Source organism: Rhea pennata, chromosome 19, assembly GCF_028389875.1.
Source record: "Rhea pennata isolate bPtePen1 chromosome 19, bPtePen1.pri, whole genome shotgun sequence".
In the NCBI taxonomy this organism is placed as follows: Eukaryota; Metazoa; Chordata; class Aves; order Rheiformes; family Rheidae; genus Rhea; species Rhea pennata.
The window spans coordinates 795012-814329 of record NC_084681.1 but is presented as its reverse complement, the minus strand read 5'-3'; the positions used below and the strand labels follow the sequence as shown (position 1 = coordinate 814329).

General features: G+C 47.5%; 1 protein-coding gene across 1 annotated transcript; it reads right to left on the bottom strand.

Annotated features, from left to right (window-relative positions):
- Positions 1–2766: 2766 nt before the first annotated feature.
- ENPP7 (ectonucleotide pyrophosphatase/phosphodiesterase 7) lies at positions 2767–7674 on the bottom strand. Its single transcript, XM_062591833.1, has 5 exons — positions 7434–7674; positions 6073–6218; positions 4581–5201; positions 3724–3937; positions 2767–2855 (listed from the first exon to the last, which is right to left on the bottom strand). The coding sequence occupies exons 1-5, from the start codon at positions 7672–7674 to the stop codon at positions 2767–2769; spliced, it is 1311 nt and encodes a 436-aa protein (XP_062447817.1).
- Between the last annotated feature and the right edge of the window lie 11644 nt (positions 7675–19318).

Sequence of the window (19318 nt, the reverse complement as noted above, 5' to 3'; positions counted from 1 at the left end):
ACGGGGCAGCTTTTGCAAAACAGTGCAAGAAAGTAGCGAGTTGGGGGAGAGGAGAAGGTCAAAATGGGGATGATCTGCAAGGGGGATGAAGACTGAGAAGCATGGCCAGATTCCTGGCCAGGGAAACGAGTCCTCCTGGTTCCTACTGTGTTCAGAGATAGAAGATTTGAAGGATTTTCTTTACTGTAAACAGGGTTGTACCAAAGAGATGTTCGATGCATTCTTTTATTTTCTGTATTCTCCCTCCAAGTTAAAAAAAAAAAAAAAAAAAAGCAAGCTCCTGGAGGTCCTGTATATTGGCAACTGTATGAATCCAGGGGCACTAGAAATGTTTCTACCAGGGTTTTGGAACATCACAGAGTCCATTCTTCAGCCAGAATGATACCTACATTCACTGGAGATCTCCACAACAAAACCCTTGTCTCATTGAAAAAGTGCCTGTTCAGTCAGAAGCTAAATTCCCATTCACAACCGATACAAAAATCAATTGTTAGAAAAAGATTTAACATCAGGAAGTTTATTCTATGAAATTTGTATTGTTCCTGTGTAGTTCTGGGAACTTGACTAGGAAGAGCCACTGCAAGTGCTTGGTCTTTAACTGGTGCAATTAAGCATATGTGGCACTGCAACTACCTGCTGCACACTGAGGTCGCCCCACACAGAGGTATGCAGAGACTGGCAATGCTTGCAGTTTAGTTGTGAAATCTGAAGGATCTGACTGCCTTGAGATCACCATCTTCACAACAGACCTCATTTTCTCTCTCCATTAAATGGGCATGGTTTTATTGACCTATGCAGGAAGTCCCAAGTTCAACAGAAGGATCGCTGGGAAAGTTGCTGTGCTATATTATCATGAATACTATTTTCAACAATATTTGCAGCACTGGCCCATGTTGCTCCCCTTGAGGAGCCTCCACACTGTTTGCTTAATGGACTGTTTACTCTGAGCACTGCAGTCCTGACCCCCACCCCCAATATGGTTCCAAGCCAAACGTTTTCTTCCTGTTTTTCTGAGTGGAGTGTGTGTCTCTTGTTTCATCTTGTTAGTGGGTGAAACCAATGCAGGGAAAGCAGCTAGAGCTAGTCACTATGGCAACAGATGTTTATCAAGCCCCTGAGATGAGGCACAGGGCTGGGGAGAGGCACATCAGCATCCGGGATGGGGTCTGGGGCAGCTGCCACACTAATACCTTGGCTGGAGGTGCAGGAACCAGGGCTCTGGATCCAGAGGGTCTGTCCTGCTCATTGCCTCCTAAGTCTCAGTGAGGCAGAAGGATCCCAGGATGCTTCCTACAGAAGTTCGGTTTCGTACAGGGGCCTTTCGTATTCAAAGCACATCAGCACCTCTGCAGAATGAAGTATGAGAAGGGCCCTTGGTATGAAACAGGCTGGGGAGATCTTGTGAATGCTGTTAAGGTGTAATACAGCTGTCCTTTGTGCTGTGGTTTTTGAGCTCAGGGATAATTATGTGATATTTTCCAATTTTTGTCCACAACCACAAAGGACAGAAAGTTTTGATTTGACAAGCAGAGCAATACTCATTGCACCCAGGGTTCTAGGAGTGGAGACTGGAAACACTGTGATTATCTTCTGGATCCTCTGAGGTTCCTGGGCCTGGTAGCTATGTTTGCCAAAGCAGAATCAGTTCCCCTAACATCTGGAGGGTCCCTTGGGCAGCCAGACCTGGCCCAGTGGCCAGTAGAAGTGAGATGGTCCTTACCATCATCTCAGTTTATGAAGGCTGTCCACTCTATGCTGGTTTCCAGCACCATTTGAATGAGGCTCCCTGGCACATTCAGAACTTCAGGTACACTTTTAATTGCTTTAAATACTCTACATGTATTAACTGTCCATGGTCCAAGCCAAGCCAGAGTTCTTATGCTTTGCACAGATGAGGAAGTTGAGGTAATGCAGGTATGGGAAGACTTTGTCAAGGTCATACTGTAAATCAGTGTCAGCTTCCACAGCGGTGCATCTCTGTGTACATACCTAAGCTTGGGAGAGGTGTCTCAGTAATTCTGGAGAGAGGCGCGTCAGTAATTTGGTGATGCATTGAGGTGGGGTCTCTGCACACTTCTCTGAGACTGTGACAAGATGTCTTCTTGAGAGGTGTCCTTCCTCATCTCTGCACATATTTCTTGTAGTGCTGCCTGGAACTCAGAGGCTGCCAAGATAAGAAGATGTAACGGTGTTGTTACCTATTTCATGTATATGCAGACTTTGTATATAAGCTGTGTATGCACAGCATTGGAAGTGCCAGGAAATGAGACTGGGAATTATTGCTCCTGATGGGTCTCCAGACACATATGTGCATTGAAGGCAAGCAACAAACTTGTGTTCTTATTTCTCTTGCAGACACACACAGAGCCACAAGCAATGAAGAATTCACCTCTCCTAGTTGACACACAGTTATCATCCTCTGCACACAGTGGCTGGGGAGCAGAGGACAGCTAAACAGTGGCAGGTAGAAATCTAGAGGGATGTTCAGCCCTTGTTTCTAGCCCAGTAAATAATCTGAGAGAGCCAAACAAGCATCTGTGGGTAGTGTTAATGCGATCTGAGCAGGGAAAATCCAGAGTGCCTCTGCTTCCAATGCAGTCACCGAGGTCTGTTGTGCCCTGGTGAGCAACGCTTCTCACAGGCATTCACAAACTAACAAAACCCAAAGACACCAAGAACAAACAGGGCACCTGCCTGTAGACAAGGCAGCACTTCTGTAGAGTTTCTGTACATCTTTGCAATAAGTTACCTCTGTTGAGCGAGGGGTTAGTATATTCCTCCCCAGCATCCCAGAATGACAGCAGTTCCTAGCACCACTGGCAGCTTCTTGGCAGGAAGGAAAGGGGCACTTGAATCTGCAATGCCAAAAGGAATCCAGCATTAGCTTGGTGCCATGGCCTCTGCTCTGGTGGGCAGCAGCCCCTTGCACCAAGCACAGCCAGGACCCCCATGGCAGACAGCTGCCAGAGAGGGGAGCAGGCACAGGCAGCTTGGTGAGCACAGCCACCAGAACCCTTGGTACTCCCTGCACTCTCCAGCAATGCTGCTGTGCTGACGACAACACTTTGTGTGCATCTTGTTTCTAGCCCCGCCAGAGAAGGCTTTGCTTTTGTTACGTGGGACATTTATACATCTTTGAAGTGAAACCTTTCTAGTCGCCGAGTTAGTCAAGGCATGCTTGTAGCTGGGATGCTGCGAGCTATGTTCTGTTAGGGAGCAAAGTATGTAACATTTGGCCTTTTCCTTACAACAAAAGCAGCCCCAGCCCCTTATAGTAACACAGTGACATGGTATGGACCGTGAGTCCAAAGGTGTGCAGGACAGGGATGGAGCATGGGCTGGGCAGGGCTCTGTTTCCTGTGGGTGAGAGGCGCAGAGGGGCGTGCTTGGCCATAGAGTGGGTGCTGCAGGCCCTGCCTGCCGCCTCGGAGCAGCTTGGTGGCCCCGGGAGCTGGAAGGGCTGGCAGGGAGATGGACTGGAGCGGGGTGGCACGGCTGCCGCTAGATGTCAATGTTCCTGCAGGAATCCCAGTGCAGTAATTGTGCAGCCCTGCGCCACAGCTCCTGCAGGAAAGCTGTGGCTGGAGAAAGCCAGCAGGCTCCTGAGGCCAAAGAGAGACATCAGGCCCCTGCTCCTGCAGAGCTCTCCCTGAGCCCTGTGCTGTGGGGCTGAAGCAGGTCTGGGGAGCCTAAAGCAGTCTGAGTGGGTGCCCACAGACTCACACAACATGGGCTTCATGATCTCCAGGGATCCATCATGAGGCTCCGGGGTGATGCCCAGCAGCTCACAGAGGAGAGCGTAGACATTCACACTTTCAAAAGGCTCTACCACTAGCCCTTGCTTGAAGGCTGGTCCCACAGCACGGAAGATAGTTTTCATGTTCATGTCCTCGTTATCAAAGCCGTGTTCCCCCTTATTGAACTGGACCTTAAATCTCTGAAAGGAATAGAGGATACGAGTGCCCAAATCCCTCAGCATCCAGCTCAGCACCCCCAAAGCACAGCCTCCTGGAGGCAGCAGTCACCAAAACAGAAACACTGCTGGATACTTCCACCTGTCTCACATGTGGGTCTCACATACCATGTTCTGCAGCCACAGTGTTTGACAGTTTGATTGATTTCTTTTAGCTTTTATAGTTAGTCTAATAATGTTAAACTTTTCAAAAGCTGGAGGGTGCTGCCTAGACACAGCTCTCAAGTGAGTATATCTTGCAAGGTCCTTCCCTCAGCATCATTGTATCCAAATTTTGTTGGACTGAGGAACTTTACAACAGGCAGCTGCCTGCTGCTCCTGACTTTTGTCTTTTTCCTTTAATGCCAAGATAGAAGAGGATGCTCTAACTGATATACTGTGTTCAGGAAAGTCCTACTCCAAGATTTCTGGAATGAAAGGGAAGTGAGACCTTGTTTTCTGAACAGCAGAGAAAGTCACAAAGAGCTGGATTTTCTATCTGTTTGCAGGGAGACTAGTCAAAATGAAGGCATAAAGCCTCTTAGGTACTGGAATGATATGCAAGAAGAGAAAGAGACAAAGGAACATCCAAAAGAGACAGTAAGATGTGTCTGCACATGCATCTTACCCCATGGATCACATATCCTGGATCACTGTACATCAAGAGTGGGGTGATACGGGAATTATTGGCATAGTGGAATCTCTTTGGAAACTCTTCTTTCTTGTACACATGTAACTTTGGGTGGGCATTTTTCAGGACTGTATATACATGCTCTAATTTTCCTTCTTTTGGCACCAGTAGGCCATTTGGTCCATAATCTAAGAGTTCAAACTGGATGTCATTGAAGGTGAAGTTTTCTACTGCCCGAATGTGAATTTCATTGGTCTTTATGACAGTTTCCATACCATGGTCAGATGTGATGATTAGGTTGAGGTTTGATTCTAGACCACTTTCTGCAATACGTTTCCGTAAGTAACCAACAGTTCTGTCCACCTGGCTAACCATGTTTTTTCTCTCTGTGGATTCAGGGCCATACTTGTGTCCTGTTGAGTCTGGCTCACCAAAGTAGAGGGCAATGAAATCTAGGTTGTTCACTGTGAACCATTCCATGGCAGTGTCGATGTTCTGTCTCCAGTTGTTTTCATTGCTGTAGTTGAACAAAAGGGGCTCTACCATCTTCATATTTACTTCTTCCCCTTGATATGTTGCTTTTCCTCCAGGGAAATAGATGGAGCCTGTCTTTAAACCCTGTTAATGAAGGCAGGGCATAAATTCACCTGAACTCACTCTTCAGTATCTCTCCATCTTTCAGTGTAACCACCTACTAATATGGTTAGTTCACTTAACCCCCCACCAATGTCTAGTCCTGCCTCTGAGGAGGTTTTCCTGCTTATCGCCAATTAAAAATGATTAATCAAAAACACTGTCCTTCCCAACATTCCTGTACATTGATATTTGCATTCTGTTAGTAATGCTAGATATAACTTAAAAATAGTGACCCATTTGTATATTGCATGGATCCTTAACCATCAAGGCATTAAGGTGTGCTTAACCTTAACCATACAAGCAGTCACCCTAAAGTCAATGGGACCAATTTGGCAGGCAAAGATAAACAAAGGTATGTGTCTTATTGGGCAGGTCTCAGATCCTGTCTCAGAGCCAGAGTCAAAGCCTACTGAGATCTAAGAAAACCTTTCTGTAATCCTCAATGAGTAGGAGATCAGCCCTTTATACTGCCACCCAAAAGATCTTGGAGGAGACTGAGGAAATGAGGTAGATACCATAGAGCGTATTAAAAGCTTAGGCTCATTACACTCCTTCAAGAGCCAGTCAAGGTTTCCTTAAGCAGGAAATGAATGAACCTGTTTTATTAATATCTTAATAAAGCTGAAATACATCTATTATTTTTTGCTGTTTTTAATAGAATGATCATAATTATTCCTGCCATTGTCTGAGGATTTAATTTTTTTGCTCGTCTAATTAGTCTGTCGTTTGCAGTGGGGATGTTAACTCATGGCTGTTAGAGATCGTGGCTAGCCTATTGCTATTGCTGCAGAATTGCAGGCAGGCAATGTCTATGTCTTGGTGTTTGCGCATGAGAGGAGGCTGCCCTGCTCACCTGTCTCTGAGCTGTGATCCAGATGGGCAGGCTGCCGTTGTCCCACCAGCTCACCACTCCTTGCGTGTTGTAATAAGGCAGTTTCTGACCCGTGCTGGTGTTGAACCACATGTTGTGAATCACCCCATGATTCTCAATGTATTTCCCTGTCAAAAGAGATGGACGAGGAGAGTGTGAAACAGGCTGTGACTGGAGGCTGGAGGTCTTCTGTGCCAAACCTCAATTATTTGCTTATGTCCTGAGAAATGGGTCAATTCCAAATCAGTGGAGTGCTTCTCTGTCTCTCATTTCTCCTTTATTAACTATTTCTTTGCCTTTGTTTTTGCCTCTTTCCTTCTCCTGGCTTTGTGTTGGTACAAAGTGAGGTCACTGGGAGCAGAGACTGAAATGTGACCCAGGGAATGTCTGTTCCTCATTTTGGTAGATGAATCCTCATGGTCCACAGGCTGGAAATGGTCTCACTATGACCCTGAATAATGGCACCCCCCTCCTCCCGGAAATACAGGTGCATCCTGCAATTACTTCAATTTTTTTTCTTCACATTTGGGATTCACAGATTCTACATTTAAGTAATTGCTCTGATATTTTTCTTCCTCTGTTTTTCACACCTGATGAGGTCAGCGTATCGCAGAAATTCTTGTTAGGAATGAAAGACTTGCACTTTGTACTAATACATTTCATGTCATTTTTATTATTCTAGTCCTCAAGACTGCACAGATACTTCTGCATGATATCCCAGTCCTCCTTTGTATTGACAATGCCTCCCCATCTTGTCTCATCAGCAGATTTCATTAGCATGTTCCACTCTTTTATGCCAAGGTTATTAATGAAAATCTTAAATAAGATTGGCTCCAAAATCAATTCTCCAGGAATTTCCTCTTATCCTCCCTCTAGCCTGATAGTCTCCTTCTAGTGTTACCTGCTGTTGTCTTCCCTGTAGCCAGTTACTTACCCACATTAGAGATTTTAGACTAATCTTCATCTTCTCCATCTTAACTAATGATTTCCCATGTGGTGCTATATCAAATACATTACTGAAGTCCAGAAAGATTAGATTTACTGCCTCTCTCTTGTTTGAAAAATCATTTATCTTATAAAAGGAGGCTGTCAGGTTAGTCTGGTGCTATTTACCTTTGATAAATACAGTTCTGCACCTGTTGCCATGATGCTAACTCTTTTTTTCCAAAATACGTACATTCTACAGTTTTACATTCTGTTGGGGCCAGACAGCAGTCATGGGATTGTCTGCATGACTTACTTTCCCTTGTTTATATATCAGCTTTAAATTTGTTCTCCTCCAGCCATACTGCAGCCCCCTTCCCCAGCTCCTTTTGCTTGCAGGGCATTTGATGGGGACTCACCAGTAAGCAGTGTGAAGTGACATGGGCTGGTGATGGTAACAAAGGCAGGAGTCATGTACCGTGCTTTTACTCCCTCTGCAGCCATGGTGTTGAGGTTGGGGGTGTCCACATCCTGGTCATAATTCCACCGAAAGCCATCAAAGGACACCAGGAGGAGTTTGCTGCGGTTGGATGCTTGCTGCACAGGGGCACATCTTGCTAAAGGGAGGGCAGCAAAGAAAAGCCCCAGAGAAAGGAACATCTTCTTGCCCTTGAACTGGGAGAGCTGACATCCAGAGTGCTCGCATTAATATATGCTGGAGGGAACAAAGTTCGCTTCTTATCTAATCTTGCAATTGCTAATCAGGTGCATGGCTTCAACCAGAACTTCATATCAGAATGAGCCTCATTGCTTTGGTCTAACTAAGTAGATTAGCTGTGATTCTCTGCAGGATCAACACCGTATCTGTCTCTATCAGTGGAATTTGGCATTATTTTAACATTCATGAAAGTGAAGAAATGTTAATGTGCCTTCTGCAAGCAGCCCATATGAAAGCTTCATGTAAAACATCATGCTGTCCAAGCCATTCTTCACCCCATGCTGTATCCCTTGTAGCCCATTGCTGTATCCTTTCCACATTCCTGGCATTTGATGCCTGCTATTTGTTTAGCAGAAGCTTTTGGTAGCTTCAAGTGCTGCAGTGTGTGCAATGGTTGGTGTAAATGCTGGCAGGATGTTCCAGACAAATTAACAAAGACATCATATTGGTGAGGGTGACCAAGTTTACTGCCATGGACAGAAAAAGGGATGATGGACTGTACTAAGATGGCACAGAGCAGGATTGAAAGAGGAAACTGTAAGGGGGGACAAGCTTAATGATGTCTCCTGCTACACGCCAGTGTCCAAACTGAGAGAAAGCTCCAAAGGACACAGGAAGTCCCGGATAAAGGTATACTGAGAAAAAGGGAGTGTAATGGAACCAAGAGTTCCATCAGCACCAGTAGCTGTAGTAAAGGGAGGGAGCAGAAAGCTGTCTAGAAGTGGCAGGTTGCACTTGCCACAGCTTTCATGAGGAGCAAGATTGTAGCAGGAGGCCACAGGTCTTCAAAAGACAATTCACCTCCCATCCAGGGCTGTTTATGGACCTCATCCAAGGAGAAGATCTCATACTTGCAAATGTTCAAACAGGAGCTCAGATTTGCCATAGGTCCCTCGGTGTGGCTCCATGGTGTTATATACAGAGGAAAAGGGACTCTTCCCCTGGATCCTGGTCATGCTTGAGACCCCCAGACAAGGTCCAGACAGTGAACCTGTGTTTGGCCTTGCTTTGAAGCCACCATGCCCTTTCAGCCACCATCTCCCAGTGCTGTGGAGCCCTTGTTGCCTCCACCGGTACTGCAAGCAGGTCCATGGGTGTTGAGATTGGCTGTGTTGTACAGTCATGGTATGGTGACCCCTCATCCCTTCTGCAGACTGCTGAGCTTTGTTGTATCAATACTACATTTTATCAATGTCTGCAATTTTTATGACTTCTCTGGGGTTTTATCATTGCTGACAACTCATTTCTCAGCAAAACAGGGTTTAAGGCTTTTGTAGACTTATATAACAGAGCTTGACGTGATTTCCCAGAATCTGAACTCTTAAACTTTGTGTCTTCTCATCTTCCTCTCTACTCAGATTCCTGATTTATTCCTTAGATGCTTGCTTCCTAGTTGCCAAACCATTCCTCTCACTTGCCAAACGCTGGTCTCCACTGGCTTCCCCAGCCCTATGTGGAGTCATTTCTTTGGCTTTATTTCTCTAAGGATGAGCTGTGCAGCAGTCTCATATTCATGCCAGAGACTGCTGGATCTATGGGCCCACTTGCTTCACTGCCTCCTTCCACACATTTTTCCGCAGATTTGTAACCCAACCTACCTGGCTCATTCTAATGCTGAGCTTCCTGTAACCTGGGTGAGGAAGCTGCCCCTGAAACCTTTGTGAAGCCTGAGATGGTTACAATATGTGGTTCATTTTTCCTGGCCTACAGCAGTGTCTTTGTAGTCCTGGGCATTCCAGAATAGCCCTGGGCATCCTGGGATTGATTCTTCAGGATGCATTGATGTCTCACTGTCATCTCTTCCCTCTGTGCTTGTGTTTCCCACATGGGTTACGGGATAATAATACAAGGACTTTGCAAGAGGTTTGAGTAGTCCTACTGGGGACCCAATGGCTGACACAAGTCAGGAATGCAGAGTTGGGCCCTTCATTTTCAGCCAGAGAAATGAGTCTAAGCTGTGCTGTGATGGAGCCTGCTCTGGGCCCCAGTTCAACCATTCCTTCTGCTAATTGAGGGCATAAGGCCAGTTTTGCTCTGATTGCAGTGTTGTTCCTGGCAGGTCAAGCTGAACTTCCTTTGCTAGGAGCAGGGCCCATGGTCTGCAGGTGGAGCAGGCATGTGGTCAGGCAAGTGCCAGAGCTACGTGGGCTCTCTGCTGGGTAGCTGGAAGCAGGAGGCTGCTCGTGACCAGTGTGTCTGGTGTACCCTGGTTTCAGCCAGGCTGGAGCAGAGTGGTTGTTCTGCTAGGGGGATGTGTCTGTCCATTCCTGTAGCTACCATGTGTCTGGACAGCTCTGAACATCAGGAGAGCTAGCAGGGAAATTAATTCTGCCACTTCCAACATGCTTAAGGAACTATGTTCTTAACAAGGTTTGCTAGCTGTCCCGAGGCTCTAATGTTATCCTTTCCTTTTCAGTGAGGACAGAGGGGCCTGCCAGGCACTGAAGGTTTAAAGGGCTCACTCATAAAGATATTATCATTTATCCAGCTCATAAGTCCTAAATATTCTGTGTGTTGTTCCTAGATGAGTTAGTAAGTCCCCATGCCATTACTGGCCATTACTAACTAACAGCACATGGGAAGGTCCTGATAAGTTATCATGTCCATCTGCTCCATTGGGGAGGGAAGAGGATAGAGAGGAGGAAGCATTGCTCTAATCTCGGAGGAATACCTAATAATAGGAGTGTTTTAAAGCACATTTAGATATTGAGTATCTAAGGAGCACCAGGCGCAGATAAACAACATTACCTTTGGCCACCCTACCTGGAGAAACTGTTGATCTCCAGTTAATAGGGCTGATGCAACTGATCTTGCACCAACAGCACTTCAGGCTCTTATTCTAGGAACAGATGTGTCTGAGGGTCCATGGTCACTCTGAAGCTGCTGTTTCCCTGTTTGGCCCAGTCTGGATCATAGGCCTCTTGCTAATGCCACTGTTCCTGCCAGGGGCCTTGGAAGCAGTCGTGCAAGCATACAATGAGCTTCCCTCCAGCAGGGCGAGTTGTTAGTCTCAACACCTAATGGGAAAGGTGGTCTCTGCAAAGGCATTTTTGGGGAAAGGGAGTCCTCAGCTGCTCTTGACCAAGAGCAGAAGCTGCAGAAGAGCAGCTTAGCCTGGCTACAGATGTGGGAAGGAAGGGGATATGTGTTCAGCACGGCCCTGGAAGGCTGGCTGCTCTGAGAAGTTGCATTAACCACTGCCACATGCTGGGACTTTCTTCATTTCTGTGCTTTGTGACCATAAATGCCTCATGGACTGAGACTGTCCTTCCCCATAGATTTGTGCAGCAATCAACACAGTTAAGACAGATTAAGGTACTATAAAATAAAAATCATGAGCACAGATCAGTCATCTGCCAGTGATACAACCCTGTTTATCTGAAACATGCCACTCAGAGGCCAAGACTCTGTTTCCAGTCCTTGCAAAAACAGAGATGTCAAACACCCTTTGAGTGAAAATGCAGCTTCCCTGCACTCAGTCAGGGGCTCATTGATTTATAATGTTCAGTCCTTGTTACACTCCTCCAGTGGGGAAAGCTGAGTACCTTTTATGAATACACATGGATACATCTGAGCAGCTGGAGAGGGGTCTGTGCTGGGTGAGGAAAGTTTAGTCAGGCAGGCAGAGATTGGATGTTTTTTCTTTCTTTTTTTTTTCTTTTTTTTTTAGATGAAAATGAAATTGCCAAATTATCAGGGATACAGTATGAAGGCTGCCACTTGAAGTACTTAAAAGCTGGAAATTTCACATTTTGTCTCATATCAGCAGTCACTTGGCACCACAAAACGTGTATGAAGGCGTTTGTTATCAGCGCACCTTGAATTACTTTCTGGTAATGGGATTAATGAGCTGGGTGATGCCTGGGCAAAGCTCCACAGGTGGGAACTTGGCAGCTGGAAGGAAGTGATTATGGGTATTTTATAAATGCCCTTCGTGATGCAGGTCCCTGTGAAGTTGTTCTGCCCTGAGTACGGGGCAAGAAAGCTGCAGAAAGTGGAACAACAGTGTGGATCCAACAGTGTGTCTAAGCTGCTTTAGTGGAGGTAAGATGGATGTCCTGGGCCTTTGGGTGGGCAGGTAGCTGCTTTCTGTGGAGTAAGGCTTAGCTACAGTCTTCTCTACTTTATGAAGGTAAAGTCTCCCTCCCCTGTTAATCAGAGTATTGGCTCAGGGCAAAGTAACTACAGGCTGGAAACAATGATTTTGGACGCTAATGCAGATGATGGATTGAAGGGAATCAAGTGTGTGCTTCTCTGCTTTCCTTGCTGTCCAGCCCAGAATAATTCTGCACTGTAGGTCCCAATTGTCAAAATATGAAAACTACACAGCCTGTTGGAAAAGAGGTGGAAGGAATGGGAAAGGGGAGAGAAAAAGTGACTGAAGAGTGAAAAAGGAATTGAACAAAGGAGATAGAGATGCCCTGTTTTACTTCTAAGTGCATTTGCATTAATCCTGACTCCTTCATCAGTTTATTGCAGCTCACACATCTGCAGTGTTCCTCTGGGCTCCCAACACATAACCGCATTAGTACCAAGGGCCTTGATAAGCTCATGAATGTCACAGAAATAGTCAGTGTTAGGACCTTGATGTTGAAGTCATAATGCTGCTCCTTTGAGCCAGACCAGGAGAAACTCTGTGAAGCTGAGCAGGTCTGGGCTGGTGGCAAGAGGAGCTTTGTAGAGCTATTAAGAGTTAGATGAAGCTTCTGGAAGTGTGTGGAAGCTGCTGGGGATTGCATACACCTGGGAAAGCTGGGTAGAGCTGGTGGGAACTGAGCAGAATAGAACTGGCTCCCTGTGGAGCATAGCCAGTGTGACTGAAGGAAACTCCTGGAGGATGCTGTTCCCAAGCAAAGCAGTTGCCTGTTCTGCTCACACCTCCTGCCACCTGGGGAGAGTTGCTACTCCTCTGTGGATATACAGGGTGCTTCATCCCAAGTAGGACTAAGGAATTGGGATGCAGAGTAAGAAAGTGCTGATAATGACCTAAAAGTCTGGAGCAGAGCAGCAGTGAAAGTGTATGGTGTATGTAACCAAAGCTAGCAGCAGCCCCAGGCTTGGCCTGGTCCCTAAGGCAGATGGAGGGAGGAAGGAATTCAAGCCAAGCAGCTTGAAAAGCTTGGAAAAGAGGCAAGGAGGAAAACTTCAGTAACTGCAGGGGGAGCTCCTCTACCAGCAGGAGTTTGGAAGTGCTCCTCAGGCAGGGCATAGAGTCAGTCCCTCAAGGCAGGAGTTTGCATCTTGGCCTGGCAGAATTGTTTCCTGAGCATTCAAAAGAGTGCTTTGAGAGCCTTGAAGTCAGGAGAAGGCAGAGACAGGAGCTGTGGTCTTCAGTGTCCCCTCAGACCTGGCTGTAAAATTAGTCCTGCTTGCCAGTGGACTGAAAGCACATGGTGGTGTCTGTGGGCAGGTCTGCTGGAGCCACAATCCCCTTGCATGGTGCACATTGCAGGATTCCCTTACCTTTCCAAGTCACTGCAGCAAAAGGCAGGTTATGACAGGTTTTATGCACATGGAAGTGGCATGCTGCTTTGCATCATTATTAGTGATGCTGTTCCATCTCTTCAAAACTGTACTACAGTGACCTATGCATGTATGGTCAGAAGCCTACTTGGAAGACCTTCTCTTCCTAGCACAGAGCAGAAATACAGCATGGTGGGGGAGCATTGTGGCATCAGGGCCTTGTGGCTGCCCAGCAGCCCTTGAGCACTGAGTGCAGCACTAACGAACATACTTATGTCATGCACGATCAGAGACACAACAAGGAGACGGGCTCATGCACCGAGCTAACTCCTTGCCCTGCAAGGCTGCCTGTTGCCTTGCTCCATTGCATGCAGCATTGCAAGGCAGTTCGGCTGTGCGCCCGGGCCTGGAGGAGGAAGCCGCCGGCTGCGGCGGGGCCGTGCTGCGGCCTGGCCGCCAGATGATGCTGTTTGGCCGCGCTCGGGAGCGGCGGCAGCACCGGGGGCAGCCTGGGGGCCGGGGCCAGGCGGGATCGGCACCGCAGCAGCACCTGCTCCAGGCTCCGTCCCTCCAGGGCGTTTTGGGCTTGAATGGGGAAGCGCTCAGCTGTTTGCTGGGGGCTCCCAGCCAGCCCAAGTGGCTCCTTTCATGGGTGGCTGCTAAGGCCAGGCCAGTGCTGGGAGAGGAAGTGAGGAGGTGCTTGGGAGCCACCTCTCCGCCAGCAGTGTCCTTCCCCATCTGGATGTTTGCCTGATTTTCTATTATCAGCTGGGATGGGAAATTTGCCATCTGCCTCTTCTAGGAGATATTGTGCCTGCTGCTGGGAGAGCCATTGAATGCAGCCACACTTGATTTAGAGGGATATGTGGGAGGGAGGGACACATGAGGAGAGGGTTGAGCTGCCCTGCTAGGGGGAGCCAGTTGGATCTATGGAAGGTCAATACTGGAGCTTGGAAAGGGCGGGGTCATAGAGTACCCTGAGAGCTCTCTCCAAACCTGTATCACTTCCCTGGACATGGGAAGTGAAAGAAATGTCTGTCTTACAGCCTGCGGCAGACAAGATTGTGATGTGTAAGGATGGAGCATGTGTCCTGTGGCAAAGGCCACGAGCAGTCTCCTGGGACTAGAAACTATGATCTCAGCTCCAGTGGTAAAAAGGAGCCCATTCCTGGGAGGACCTCAAAGGGCAGCTTCTTTTCTCATGTCCTCTTCACATGTACATACAGAAATTCTGCTTTAAGCACAACTCCAGGCTCTAATGCTCTTGAGACATCACTAGCAATGTGCCTAGCCCCCAACAACTCAACTGTAGAGAGATCAATGTTGCTTCTCTCTCCATTAGCTTGGGTCAGGTCAGGTTCTGGCTGCAAGGTACCAGCATAGCACGGGAAGCCTGGGAGCAGGGTAACAGAGGCCAGGACTGAGGCTGACAACACTGGAGGATATGTGGAAGCGATGCAGAGCTGGGCTCATTGGAGTTCAGTAGATGGGGTGAGGATGGCTTGAATAGCAGGGTGCTTGATGGCACCCAAGGCAGGAGAGTGGCAGGGTCTTTGAGCCAGGTCTGTTGGCTGCAGAGCTGCCAGTAAGACGCAAAGGTTGTGCCCATATCTGCATGGCACTGTCTGCTTTTCTGAATGCTGAATTGCTCAGGTTGAAAATCAAGACCTTTTCTCCTCTGTCTCTTTCCTGAGGAAGGCCCCATGTGTGGTGACTCAGCTGAGCACTGGCACCAACCAGACGGGCTCCAAGCACACCAGGTCATGGGGAACAGCGGAGCATCTCTGTCAAGGTTAGGGCCTGGGCAAGCCCTGACTCAGCGGGAGCTCTACTTACCTGGGGCTGATGTGACACCATATTGGGTCACCCTCTTTCCTCCCCCCCCCCCTCTGAATAGCTGAGCTATTCCCCTCCCTAGGCTGAACCTTACAGCAAGGATCAACACTAAATTCACTGCAGTCTTTAGCCCACAGAGAAGAGTCACAGTTTCAGCCACGGTCCTTTGCTCTCCACAGCAAAGTCAGCCTTGCAAGTGTCTGGATGATCACAAGCAACTCTAGTTTCTTCCCTTCTCCCTGTTGACAGTGGTCTTGTCCTTCTCATGCACTCAATATTGCTGCTGTTGCTGATTACTCCTGTTTGTTCCAGAGTTCATGGGTACTACTTGTGGCTTGGCACTAGGCTTTCCAGGCCATTGCCTGGGCTTTTGCTTCTGCTTTCTGATGGGGGAATTGGTGCCCTCAGCAGTGAGGCAGGGTCTCCCCGTGTCTCATGGCTGCAGCCTGGCTCTGCTCTCCACTTGGACCCCTTCCTTTGCTGCTCAGTTAAATCTAGTATCGACTACTCCATCAGAGCCTGGGGCTGTTTCTCAGCTTTCTTAGCTAATGGCTGTGTCTGCCTCCCATTGATTCTCAGCTGAAGAGCTCATTGATTAAGTACATTTCTTATTATACTTAATAGTATTTTACTCCTTTCTGTGCTTACCTTGAGGCGGATGCTCATCCTGTGCTTCTGCCTGTCAGTAGGAGAATTCCTCTGGTCAGAAAAGCATCCCTCCCCTGTGCCTGCCCCTGCTCTCCTCCCTTCTGTCATCACACCTGTTTTCTCCTTCTGCCATAGTGCTCTTCTTTCTGCTGTTTCCCCTGTCTCTGCTTGCCTTTTCATCCTAGGCAGGACAGTCCCTTTCCCTTCTGCCTTCCAGTTCTTTACTCCTTAGTCCTTGCTCCCATCTCCATCTTGGAGATGTGATATTTCCTGCCTCCAACCTTCCCTAAAAGAGGATAAGTGACAAGGCAGACACTGTTTCCAATGTATCAAGGGGACTGGGAATCCTCTAGAACATCCCATCTTGCACTCTGCACAGCTCCTAGCACATCTTGCTAACGGTTGCAGCAAGCTCCCTGCCAGGGATTTTGTTCTTCCCATGCTGGCTGTGGCTCCTTCCCTGCTGCCTATTCCAAGATTCCCCTTGTTCTGCAGATGCCCAACACACCTCCCTTTCTGGGGTGGTCATACTGCCTTTTTGGAGCACCTTAACTGCCTGTTTGGGGTGCAGCTCTCACTAGGAGCGTGCTCCCAAATGTGCCTTACAGATGCCTCAGAGCCTCTTGAGCCAAGAAGGCTCCTGCTGGCTGCAATCTTTCTTAGTGGGGTGCAGTTGTCCTAGTAAGACTTCATGGGGGCTTGAGTCAAAGAGGAAATCAGCAGGCATATCAGCAAGTGTAACCCACTCAAGGCAAAAAACCCCCCTCCCCAGAAGGGCAGCTCTAACTCTTTTGCAGCAGTCAAAGGAAGTTGTTGGTCCAGCAGCTGGAATACCTCTATGCTGCTGTGCTGTCTTTTCTTTTTGGCAGGATGAAACACACCAGCCAGGGCACCACATTTTCTTTTTCACCTCCCCCCACACAAACACCTTCACACTCAATACACAGTGTATTTTGCCTCACACTGTGGCTCACCTCCTTTCAACTCCCTTGCATGCATCATTCAGAAGCCATAACATTATTGGGCATAAAATATTTACTTAACTGAGCTTTTTGCAAATATTCCCCTCCATTATTTTCCCTCCTTTTGGGAATGACACTGCTTCTCCTGTGCTCTCAAATGGCTTCTTTTAAATAATACAACAAGAACGTATGAACACCCAATAGCCTTTTTCTTTCTCTTGAAATACCCATAAATATAATGGTGTTACCAATCCATTACAGCTACACTAGAACCATGGCATAGTAACACAGGACCAACCTGCACAACCACTTTCCTTTGGAAGACGGACAGATAGGGATGGTGGAAGGCCTTTGTCTGGGAAAGGTGCATATATGCATGAGAAGATCTGACATTATGAAGGGTATTAATATTCACTAAGAAGTGCTCCTTTCAAAAGGGTCATCTGAAATTTAGCAGAGGGAATGCAGAACTGAGCTCTCCCAGTCTGATCCCAACTAGCGTGCTGGGAAAACTGTTCAGATCAAAATCCCCTATGGCAGCTAAATAGCTCATCCTTAGGAGCCTAACTTGATGGGCAGAGGTGCTGAGGGCTGCTGTTCCCACTGAAGGTGGTAGGATGGGCAAGTCCCCAACATCTTTTAAATAACAGGCCAGAGTATTTTTGAGGAGTTTGAGGCAGCTAGAATCGAAGAGTGGCCTTTGAAAAGTAAGCGTGTCAGATGGTATGCTGGTTCCTCCCATAAGTGAAGTTACTGGGCTGTACATGCACAGCATTCCCTGCTGTGGACAGACAGCATGTGTAATGGGTGGCTCTTCAGACAGTGGGAAGAACCTATGTTGGCGTGTGGTGTGGGATCCAGTGCTCTGGCTGAGGGGTCTGGCTCATTGGTGTGGGGCACGCCACGACCTGAGTGTGGGTCTGGCTCCGTGCATGTAGTGCGTCCTGCCTGGTGGGGGTCTGGCTCCCGGGTATGCGCTGTTCCCTGTGTGGCCTGGATCCCCTCTGCGGGGGTGCAGTGTCCTGCGCCAGAGCCTGGCTCCCGCGGCGGCCGGCGCTGTCCGCGGTGCTGGCGCCCGCCCGGCCCCGCGTGGGGGTCTGGCTCCCGCGTGGGGCGCGGCGGCCGGCGCTGTCCGCGGTGCTGACGCCCGCCCGGCCCCGCGGGGATCCCGGCGGAGCGGGGCTGCCTGCGCGCTGCTCATGCCTTGCAGCCTGACCTTTATGAGCCAGACGAGCTCCTTCCCCTTGTGAAATTCCTCCTCGGTGCTTTCGACCCTTCAATAAAGTCTAAATGTGTTTTAATGGCATGTGCTGTTACTCCCTATTGATCTGTCCGTTTCTATCAATATGTGCCCAGAGGCATAATCCTCTCTTAATTCCCCCCTCTGGAAGGGGAAGAGGGTCATTGTAGGGCAGAAGTAGTAGCCTCCCTTGGCCCAAGACAGCCATTCCTATCTGTAAAGGCTTGACTGATTTCTGCAGTTCCTGCCAAATTTTCACAGGAGGTTTGGGCTGCTTCTTCTCTCTGGGATCTCTGGTAAGGGATAAAGTTATCTCAGAGGAAGAAAGAAATGCAAATGGAATGGAAGAGCCACATAAAGAGAGCACTCTTAAAGAGGGGGGAGGGGAAAAAAAGAGAAAAAAATAGACCCTGTTCTTATGTATGTATCTATTATTGCCCTCATATGATCTGGCCCTCTTGGGATTTTGCTGCCTATACAGAAACACATATTTAAATAAAATATTTTGGGATGAGGACTTGGGGATGCACATGAAGTTGTCCTCCAACCAGGAGAACTGGCCCATAGGTCTGTGAATTTAATATATTATCTGCCTGGAACAGTCTCCTTTGCTTATGGCTATTAGCAATATCTGGGATAGTAAAATCTAAAATTGATTGGGCAGAGTTGTAAGAGAATCCTGCAATATAAGTGGCTGGGTGTTAAAATGGAAGATGAAATTTGATGTTGCTGAGTCCAGGTAACGCAGATGAGAACACATCCTTAACTATACAAACACAAAGCAGGTCTTTAAATTAATATTTACTATTCAGGAAAAGGGATCTTGCAGCCACTGTGGACAGTTCTATCAAAATGTCATTTCAGCGCCCAATGTCAGTCAAATAAGACAAACTTGTTGTTAGTAGGTAGGAGAGAGACGGAAAACAAAACACACAGCATCACTTCTCCAAGATATAATACACTGTGTTGCAGTGCAAATACTGTGTGCAGTTTCAGTTGCCCAACTGCAAAAAGGAAATAGTTGAACTAGAAAAAGAAAAGGATAACAAGGCTGATCACAGGCACAGAACAGCTTCTGTATGAGACTAATAAATTAGGACTCTCTTCTTTAGAAAAGAGACAAGAGCGATGATAAATGGAGTTCTATAAATTCAGGAGTGATATAAAGGTGATCAATAGGAAATGAATATTCACTATTTCTCATAAATAGGTTCATGAAATGAAACAATCAAAAAACAAGTTTTTAAAAAGCTCTTTTTTTTCCCCCTTTTCTTCTTCCCATGCAGTTCTTAATTATGTTTTGGAACTCAACACCACAGGATGGTTCAGGAACCAACAGCCCCTGGTTCAGAAAGCAATTAGATGAGTTCATGGAAGATAGATACATTATTAGCTATTAAATATGATGCAGATGCAACATCCAGCTCAGGAAGTACT

Excerpts from the sequence above, each read along its gene's own strand:
- ENPP7 (XM_062591833.1), bottom strand. The coding sequence starts at position 7,674 with ATGTTCCTTTCTCTGGGGCTTTTCTTTGCTGCCCTCCCTTTAGCAAGA. Across the intron at positions 6,219-7,433 it reads TCACTTCACACTGCTTACTG|GGAAATACATTGAGAATCAT; the intron begins GTGAGTCCCCAT and ends CTCTTTTGACAG. Across the intron at positions 3,938-4,580 it reads CAGGATATGTGATCCATGGG|AGATTTAAGGTCCAGTTCAA; the intron begins GTAAGATGCATG and ends TATTCCTTTCAG.